This window comes from Saprolegnia diclina, assembly GCF_000281045.1.
Source record: "Saprolegnia diclina VS20 unplaced genomic scaffold supercont1.105, whole genome shotgun sequence".
In the NCBI taxonomy this organism is placed as follows: domain Eukaryota; phylum Oomycota; class Saprolegniomycetes; order Saprolegniales; family Saprolegniaceae; genus Saprolegnia; species Saprolegnia diclina.
Genome location: NW_008246172.1, coordinates 150,653 through 160,001, shown reverse-complemented (window position 1 = coordinate 160,001; position 9,349 = coordinate 150,653). Strand labels below are relative to the sequence as shown.

The 9,349-nt window shown below is 61.3% G+C and overlaps 3 protein-coding genes across 3 annotated transcripts; 2 read left to right on the top strand and 1 right to left on the bottom strand.

The window, feature by feature from the left end:
* SDRG_15926 (hypothetical protein) lies at positions 1-4,227 on the top strand. Its single transcript, XM_008622112.1, has one exon. The coding sequence runs from the start codon at positions 43-45 to the stop codon at positions 4,096-4,098; it is 4,056 nt and encodes a 1,351-aa protein (XP_008620334.1). The 5' UTR covers positions 1-42; the 3' UTR covers positions 4,099-4,227.
* SDRG_15925 (hypothetical protein) lies at positions 4,152-6,414 on the bottom strand. The gene has a single exon (XM_008622111.1). It carries the CDS (start codon positions 6,391-6,393, stop codon positions 4,612-4,614), a length of 1,782 nt encoding a protein of 593 aa, XP_008620333.1. The 5' UTR covers positions 6,394-6,414; the 3' UTR covers positions 4,152-4,611.
* Positions 6,415-6,468: 54 nt separating this feature from the next.
* SDRG_15924 (CILIATE-C4 protein kinase) lies at positions 6,469-8,306 on the top strand. Its single transcript, XM_008622110.1, has 6 exons — positions 6,469-6,742; positions 6,797-6,886; positions 6,931-7,075; positions 7,124-7,470; positions 7,520-7,719; positions 7,801-8,306. The coding sequence occupies exons 1-6, from the start codon at positions 6,617-6,619 to the stop codon at positions 8,228-8,230; spliced, it is 1,338 nt and encodes a 445-aa protein (XP_008620332.1). The 5' UTR covers positions 6,469-6,616; the 3' UTR covers positions 8,231-8,306.
* The last annotated feature ends 1,043 nt before the right edge of the window (positions 8,307-9,349 follow it).

Sequence of the window (9,349 nt, the reverse complement as noted above, 5' to 3'; positions counted from 1 at the left end):
AAGTACTTTACGGTCGAGTCGGCGTACGCGAGCGCCGGCAACATGGAAGACATTGTCATGGCGCTCCGCAAGGCGCACATGGACAACCTCGGGTCCGTGTTTGGCATTGCCCGCGCGCACCTCGCGATCGACCGCCGGTCGCGCTGCCTCCTCGACATTCTGCAGCACATTCACGAAGGCGCCAAGGACTCGCATGCGTCGTATGTGCCCATGCTGGAGGCGATCGCCAACTTCCGCGGCCGCCACTACTCGCTCGTGGCGTTGGAAGCGCGCCGGATCCTCGTCGACCGCAAGATGCCGTCGTATTCGGACCGGCTGCTCGAGATGGAGACGCTGCTCAAGGCGATTGTGGCCGCGCCGACGCCCGACCACGAGACGCCGGCGTTCGTGTCGCTCCTCGACCAGCCGCAGCCGATCTTCGACTTGCTGATCTCGCTTTTGCACCACAAGGAAGCGCGAGTCCGCGAAGTTGCGCTCAACTTGTACATTCGCCGCATCTACCGGTCGTACGACATTGCCAAGATGGAGCTCCATGACACACCGTCGCTGCTCGCGACCAAGTTTGAGTTCAAGTCGCCGGCCGACCAGGCGCTCGCGATGAAGGGCTCCATGTCCAAGGCCGACTCGTACAACGACCTCGCGAGCTTGCTCAAGAAGGGCTCGTCGAGCACGAACCTCGTGTCGCTCACGCGCTCCGAGTCGACCGGCTCGGACTCGGACTCGTCGCTTTCCAAGTCGATTGGCCGCTCGATTCCGTCGACGGTGCAGCGTCACGGTCTCCTTGCGGCGTTCGAGACGCTCGCGGCGTTTGAAGCCAACGTCGAGTCGCTCCTTGGCATGGTGCCGCCGCGGAATGCGCTCGCGGGGCTCAAGGGCGGCGACTACGTCCACGTCCTCCACGTGATCCTCCTCACGCACGAGCACTCGGAAGACGAGGCGCTGGCGGCCCTCCAGCGCGCCGTGCGCAAGATCAAGGACACGCTCGCGTCGCGCCTTGTCCGCCGCATCACGTTTGCCGTCAAGCCGGCGGTCAACGCGACGCTGGATGCGACCTCGACGTACCATCTCTACCCGGGCATCTACACGTTCCGCCAAAACATGAACTACGAGGAAGACGCGATCGTCCGCCACATGGAAGCGCCGCTCGCGTACATGCTCGAGCTGCCGCGCCTCGGCAACTACAACGTGGTGACTGTCGACTCGAAGGACAAGAACGTGCATCTATACCTCTCAACGCCCAAGAGCAGCGCGCTGTCGGCGGCCAAGGCCACCAAGAAGGACGTCTTCCAGCGCTTCTTTGTGCGTGCGGTCGTGCGCCAGCTCGAGCGCCTCGACGACTCGCTCTCGTCGTCGTTCGATGCGCACCCGGGCCCGGAGCGCACGCTCGTTGACGCGCTGAACGCGCTCGAGCTTGCGATGGGCGCCAACGTGGCCGACCCGTCGCTGCCGATCAAGAACAACCACGTCTTTATGAACGTTGCGCCGGAAGCCGTCGTCGACCCGCAGTACCTCGAGGCCGTCATTCGCATCTTGGCGTCGCGGTATGCGGACCGCCTCGCGCAGCTCAAGGTGTCGCAGGTCGAGCTCAAGATCGGCGCCAAGTTCAACGACAACGCGTACTCGATCCCTGTGCGACTTGTGGCGTCCAACCCGACCGGCTACGTGCTCCGCGTCGAGGCGTACGTCGAAGCGCAAGAGATGCAGAACGGCTCGGAGGTCAACATCTTCTCGAGCATCGGCGACGATGTGGTCGGCGAGCTCGACGGGCTCCCAGTCTCGACGCCATACCCGGTCACGTACGCGTTTGACGCCAAGCGCGAAGCCGCCAAGCGCTCGAGCGACACGATCTACGCCTACGACTTCTTGGAGCTCATCGAACATGCGCTCGGCCGCGTGTGGCGCAAGTACGCGAGCGACCGCGCCAAGGCCCGTGTGCCCACCAAGATCCCGAGCCGCCTCCTCGACGTGCACGAGTTTGTCTTGACCAGCAACGACGAAGCGGTCGAACTGGTGCAGCGGCCGCGCGGTCTCAACGACGTTGGCATGGTCGCGTGGGTGCTCACGCTGGCGACGCCCGAGGTGCCCGCCGGGCGCAAGCTCGTGCTGATCGCCAACGACATTACGTTCAACGCCGGGTCGTTTGGCACGCGCGAAGACAAGCTCTTTGACCTCGCCTCCAAGTACGCGCGCGCGCACGGCTTGCCGCGGCTGTACTTTGCGGCCAACTCGGGCGCGCGCATTGGCATGGCCGAGTCGATCAAGGCCAAGTACCAAGTGTGCTGGAAGGACGCGGCGGACCCGAGCAAGGGCTTTGAGTACCTCTACCTCACGCCGGAGGACTATGCCTACTTTAGCAGCGTGAACGCGGTCCACGCGACGGCCAAGACGCTGCCGGACGGCCAAGTCCGGTATGTCCTCACCGACATTATCGGTGAGGAGAAGGACCTCGGTGTCGAGAACCTCAAGGGCTCGGGCTGCATCGCCGGCGAGTCGTCGCGCGCGTACGAAGACATCTTCACGCTCACGTACGTGTGCGGTCGCAGCGTCGGCATTGGCGCGTACCTCGTGCGTCTCGGCCAGCGCACGGTGCAGAACGTCTCGAGTGCGCCCATCATCCTCACGGGTTTCCAAGCGCTCAACAAGCTCATGGGCAAGGACGTGTACACGTCCAACGACCAGCTCGGCGGCGTCAAGATCATGCACAACAACGGCGTGACGCACCTCACGAGCGCCAACCACATCCACGGCATCGCTTCGATCCTCAACTGGCTCAGCTTTGTGCCCTCGGTGCGCGGCGGCCCGCTCCCGGTGCGCGACATTGCGGGCATTGATGTGATTGATCGCCCGATCGCGTTCACGCCGACGCGCGTGGCGTACGACCCGCGCGAGCTGCTCACGGGCAAGGTGGTGGACGCCGCGTGGGTCTCTGGATTCCTCGACAAGGGCTCGTTTGTCGAGACGCTTGCGGCGTGGGCCAAGACGGTCGTTGTCGGTCGCGGCCGCCTCGGTGGTATTCCCGTCGGTGTCGTGGTCACCGAAGTCCGCACGGTGGAGAAGGTGACGCCGGCCGACCCGGCCGCGCCGACGACGCAAGAGGCGACGGTCCAGCAGGCCGGCCAAGTCTGGTTCCCCGACTCGGCGCACAAGACGGCGACCGCGATCCGCGACTTCAACGGCGAAGACCTCCCGCTCTTCATTTTGGCGAATTGGCGCGGCTTCTCGGGCGGCCAGCGCGACATGTTTGACGAAGTGCTCAAGTTTGGCGCCGAGATCGTCGACGGGCTCGTCCACTACAAGCAGCCGGTGTTTGTGTACATCCCGCCGTTCGCCGAGCTCCGCGGTGGCGCGTGGGTCGTTGTCGACCCGACGATCAACGCCGACGTCATGGAGATGTACGCCGACCCGCAAGGCCGCGGTGGCGTCCTTGAGCCCGCGGGTTTGATCGAAATCAAGTACCGCAAGCCGGCGCTTCTCGCGACTGCCCACCGCGTCGACGCGACCTTGCTGCGCCTTGACGCGGCGCTCGCGGCCGCCGATGAGAGCGCGCGTCCGGACCTCCTCCGCGACATTCGCCTCCGCGAAGCCAAGTTGCTGCCGATTCTGACGCAGATCGCAACGCACTTTGGCGACCTCCACGACACGCCGGGTCGCATGAAGGCCAAGGAGGTCATCCGCGACGTGGTCGCGTGGGAGACTGCCCGCGTGTACTTCTACAACCGCCTCAATCGCCGCCTCGCCGAGTTCCGCGTGCGCCGCCTGATCCAGGCCGCGTCGAGCGCCGAGATGGTCAGCAGCAGCTTTGGCGCGACCGAAGCGACGATCCAAGCGTGGTTTGAAGCCCAGAACAGTGGGGCGTCGTGGTCGGACGACAAGGTCGTCGCGTCCTGGCTCGTCCGCGACACGGACTGGATCCACAAGAAGGTCGAGACGCTCCACCAAGAACGCATTGCGCGCGAGGTCACGCGCCTCGGTCTCCAGGACCCCAACGCCGCCGTCGTCGGCATCCTCCACCTCATCTCGGAGCTGCCGGCGGCCGACCGCGAAGAAGTCATCACGGCGCTCCGTCGCGGCTCGATCTTTGCGCGCACCCAAAACTAAGACGTCGTCTTGTCTGTACTTGGATATCTGCGTGTCTACTTTCAATGTATCAAGCTTACTCTTACCTATACTGTCAATGTATCAAGCATACGCTTTCAATGGTCTCTTGCGCGTCAGCAGACGACCTGCCAACAACGTCGATGGCGAGGTGCGAGAACTGCACCGAGAAGGGCCCTTCTCCTTGAGCAGCCCAGCCGCCGGCAAACTCGGTACGGACGTTAGTCGCGTGGCAGGTGGCATCCTTGGCGACGACGGCGTCGGGCAGTGGGAACTCGATGCGCTCGTCGGCGATGTAGAGGGCGACTGGACCGACGACGTCGCCCGCCGTTGCAAATGCCGATGGCGTCCACGCCGGGACATCGGCGTCTCCACTTGGGTTTCTTCTCGGTAGTATCCTATTTCTTTCTATCCATTTCCATGGATTTAACTCTATCCGAGCTATCCAACACAGCATCGGATAATACTGCAGCCGTGTCGACATGAAATAGTGGATCGTTCGATGCCAAAAGAAGATTAGAGATGCTTGCCTTCGTACTTCCACGACGGCGTCACCGACGTCGCAGTTGACGACGCTTCGGTCGACTCGAGGAGCTCCTTGAGAAAGCTCTCCGAGTTGTGCACCATGGGACCGCCGAGGAGGACGCGCTGACCGGACGCAGCGAGTTTCGTGTTGAGCTCGGCCACTTTCAAGCTCTCTTCAAACGTGACGCCGCCGTGGACGTAGACGATCACGTCCTTGAGCTTCTTGGGCAGCGGCGGCGACGGCTGGAAGCCACCATACTCGGCGTCTGGGAGCACGCCCTTCCCAAAGAGGTTCTCGAGCATCTTGAGCAGCGGCGGCACGTGCTGCGTGAGGACGCACTGGACGCCTTGGAGACCTTGGGTGACCTGCGCCATGGCTTTGATAAACTTTTTGAGACCCTTGTCCCCAAACAAGTCGCCGGTGCGAGCGGACGCGCCACCGTAGGCGAGCAGGCTGCTGATCGCGTCTTGGGCGGTGGGCACGTTGGCCTCGAGGAGGAGGTCCCGCACGGCCTTGGTCGTCGACGGGCTTTCGTACCGCAGCGCGTAGAGCAGAGCGAGGCGGAGTTTGTTGGCCGGCGCGATCGCCGCTTTGCGCAGCCGCAGCGTGAGTTCGCGGAGATGGCCGGACGCGTCGTCGTTGCAGGCCACGTCTTGCTCGAGCGTGCTCACGTCCATGAGGCCCTGCACCTCGATGAGCCGGTTGAGCTCGCCCATGAGCGTCACGTGCTTGGAGACCGTCACCGACTGCGCGCGGAACTCGGCGTACTTGTCGACGAACCGCTGCATGTCTTCGATCGACTCGATGTTTTCGTTTTGCTTGGAGCTGCGCTTGTAGGCGTCGACGAGGTCCTTGACCGCCATGCAGATCTCGCCAAAGTTGGCGTGCACGTGCTGCGCAAAGAATGCGTCCGAGGTCACGCTCAGTACGACCTGCTTCATGTCGTCGCGGACTCCTGGCACGCGCTCGAGGTCGACCCGGTTCTCAAACAGCCCGAGGAGCTCGTGGACCATGGCCTGGTACGTCCACTGCGAGAGGAGCGGCGTCACAGGGTCGTCTTTGCGGTCCAGAATCAGCAAGAGGGGCGCGACGCTGGGCTGGCGAAAGTCAAAGAGCCCGTCTTCGTGCTGCATGCGCGTGGCCACGTCGCGCGCGAGCTTCTCGGCCACGTCCGAGCGCTTGACAAAACGCACGATCGGCTTCTTCTTCATCGAGAGGAGGACCGCGAGGAGCCCGTCGACGCTGCGCTGGTAGATGGCCGCGTTCTTTGGCGTCATGTTGGCGAGGTTGGCGCCCTTGACGCTCAGACCAAGGGCGCCGTGAAGGTTGAAGTGGAAGAGGTGCTCGTTGATCGCCATGTAGTCGGCGTAGTACTCGTGCACCTGCTGGACGACCTCGTGCTCGTCGGCCTCGGCGAGCCGCTCCAAGACGTCGCTTGACGTAATGTTGGTGAAGAAGATGTGGTACTCGCCGTACTTGGGCGCCTTGAGCTCGTGCTTGAGGAGCTCGAGGTTGCGCAGCGTTGGCCGCAGTAGCACCGCGGCCTTGAGGTGCGCCATGCGCTCGTGCGTCTTGGCGCCGAGCTGCTCGACGAGGAACACCTGCTTCTCGAGGATCTGCGACTGGCTGAGCACCATGCTGATGATCTTGGTCGTCTCGCCGTCGAGGATGAGCGCCTTCATGCCATCGAGCTGCCCGTCGGCGATGATCTTCTCGACGTAGCCGCGGACGGCCGCGATCGCGTCCATGCTCGTCGTCGCCGCGTTCATCATGCTGCTGCTCACAACCCAACGTCGAAATAGAAACTTGAGGCTTGGCACCGGATACGCATCCGGATACGGCCCCAGAAACGGCCGACGTGGCAGGCCCACAGACGTCGCTGCCTGACGAGAACAAGCATTCGGCTTCGGACCACCGTCAGAGGCAGCGAAGGCTACGAGCTCAGGCCACTGAGGCTACGAGGCGGCGCAGTTTGCGACGTGGTTGGCAACGGAGATGCTAAGTGGATGGCAACCGCCTCTGAATTTCTATTTCCAAGATCCAACAGAGCTAGCTATTATTACGCGTTCGATGGAGACAGTGTGCTCCAGCGCAGAGCTGCGGCTTGCGTCAACGCTCCTCGTACGCCATCCCTTTCTCGCAAAACTCGTCCAGAACTATGCCATGTACTAGTAGAACGTGCCACCCGGTGCCAAGCCGCGGCCGCAGTCGGTCTCGTCGGCGCGCCGACAGACACCGCAGCAGCTCCGACAACTCGCAACCAAAGTAGCTCTACCCACGATCGTAGTAAAGCTTCAGGCTGCGCGTAGAAGCGACCACCGAGTCCACCGGAAGACCGGTGGCTGGCTGGCTACACCAAAATCAAGAAGCTTGGCGCTGGTGGCTTTGGCACCGTCTGGCAAGTGATTGACGCCAAAACGAGCGCGGCTTTCGCCCTTAAGCAGATCCCCAAAGGTGGATTTCATTGTCTATCGTTTATAAGACAATATTCACTTGACGTAGACGAGGCGCTCATGAGCAATGCCGTGGCATCTGCGATTACCGAGGCGCGAGTCGGCACGACCTTGTTTGCGGGCGTCGACGTGGTTGGCGACAAGCTCCGGCAACGACTTCCGCCGTCGTCGTCGTCGTCGTCCTCGGCCAAGGGACCGCAGCTCGAGTGCATTGCGCAGCTGTACCGCGTCATTGAAACCAAGCACGATCTCTGGCTCCTCTTTGAACAAGGCGGCGAAACGCTGCATAATATGCTGTTTGAGATCAAAGGCGATTTCTACCAAGGCTCGCGCGTCTACAAGATTCTGCACAAACCACTGTATGTCGCCATGCAGGAAAACATCCAGCTTCTCAAGGTGTACATGTTTCTCGTTTGGAGAGTATTGTCGGATAAAGGTGCTGTAGACGCTTCTGCGGCAGCTCATCTCGGCGGTCGCGACGCTCACTGAGCTCGGCGTCGTCCACGCCGACATCAAGCCCGACAACATCCTTGTCACGTCGACGCTGCTGCCCAATGGAAAGCGCGAACTCCACTTGAAGCTCATCGACTTTGGCGCGGCGTTTCGCGCGGCCTCGCCGCGCCTCTCGTCGGCGACGACACCCGAGTACGATATAGTGTTATGGTTCAGATAGAACAATGGACAAGATGTCCATGGTCTTGCCGACACTCACGATTATCACCGTAGATATGTCCCACCCGACATCCACGAGCTCTTGCGCACCAAGCACAGCGCCAATCACATCAAGCTCTACTTTGAGGACCACTGCACGCCGCATGCCTTCGATATGTGGTCGGTCGGAAGCGTCTTCCTCGAGATTGCCGCCGGTGTCCCTATCTGGTTTGCCTTCAAGTCCCGCGTCGATGAGAGCGCCAAGCCCCGGCTCGTGACGGGCCTCATGTCGGCGCCCGGCCGACACCCCGACAAGATTGCACTGCGCCAGACGTACGTGGCCGGGAATCTCGCCAAGTGCCTGCGCGACTCGCCCGGCATGAACGTCGAGAGCAAGCGCTGGCAACACGGTGTCGACCTCCTCCAGCGCATGCTTACCGTGTGTCCGCGCCAGCGCATTTCCCCGCAGGAGGCGCTCGCCCACCCTTTTCTCAGCGCGTTATAACAAGGCCGTAAATCGCTTGAGGACTTTTCTAGCGATGGGACAGATTTTCCAACAACGAATTTGTCATACTTCGAGGAAGGCCAATCAACGTGCACATGCATGTAGCCAATCATCAACAGGTATGTATGGCTCACACGTCGACGCTCGTCAAGTCGAGACGAGGCTACGTCACTGGTTTAGTAGTACGTGGTTGCGGGGTTGGTTCGCATTGGGTCGCTTTCGCTTCCAGATCTGCGCCGCCGGGCCGACCATGCTGGTCTTGAGCTTGTCCAAGGTTGACTTTTTGGTCTGCCTGCCGTTGGTCTGGAAGACGCCGTGCTGCAGGTAGAACTCGTGGAACTCGCACGGCCACTCGACTGGTACGGCGCTGCTTGGCGGGTGGCGTCGCCTTACGGCGCGCAACACAGGTTGAAGTTGTGCGTGATGCAGTGCAGAGTCTGTGCGGAGAGAAAGCTCGTACAAACAGACAACGCAGAAACGCTTGTCGCGGTGGTTTGGCAAAATGGCCTTGCGGTCAACAAATTCGCACGGTGTTATTACGTCCCGCGCATCATCGTTGGTCAGCGGATCACTACCAGCAACACTGGTCTCGCTCGTCCGGTCGTGCTCGATGTCCGCTGCCGGTGGCATTGGCGCGTCGCACGGCGTCCGAGTCGTCGCACCAAAATTGACGCCACTCTCTCATTCGTATCCCTGCAGGACCTCATCGGGTGCTGCCGTATCCGAAAACCGGTAGTGTCCCGCAAGGAGCTGCACGAGACGCCTTCGTATTATCGACATTTCCTATGCTTCAATATCGCAGCAGTCGCTCTTCTTGACCGCGGGACGACGTATATTCGGTTTGAAAGAACATTCGTGTCATGTTCTCGCTTGTCGAGCGAGACGCTTGTTGACAGTATGTCTGTAGAACGAAAGTTAATTACACGTCAGCTTACGCAGCGAACGACTTTGTTGAAATATAGAAAATATGCATAGAAGAGTCGCGATCTGTAGCCTTCTCCAACACTGTGCATATTTTTGTCGAAGTCACGCCTCTCTGTACCGCGCGTGTCACCTATGTGGCTGCTTTTTGCATGAAGTATGCATCGACTTGCCAAGGTCAATCGGTGGTTTCGACTC

Coding starts and splice junctions, on each gene's coding strand:
- SDRG_15926 (XM_008622112.1), top strand. CDS start 43: ATGGAAGACATTGTCATGGCGCTCCGCAAGGCGCACATGGACAACCTC.
- SDRG_15925 (XM_008622111.1), bottom strand. CDS start 6,393: ATGATGAACGCGGCGACGACGAGCATGGACGCGATCGCGGCCGTCCGC.
- SDRG_15924 (XM_008622110.1), top strand. CDS start 6,617: ATGCTAAGTGGATGGCAACCGCCTCTGAATTTCTATTTCCAAGATCCA. Junction 6,887..6,930: donor TCCGACAACTCGCAACCAAA/GTAGCTCTACCC, acceptor GGCTGCGCGTAG/AAGCGACCACCGAGTCCACC. Junction 7,720..7,800: donor TCGTCGGCGACGACACCCGA/GTACGATATAGT, acceptor TTATCACCGTAG/ATATGTCCCACCCGACATCC.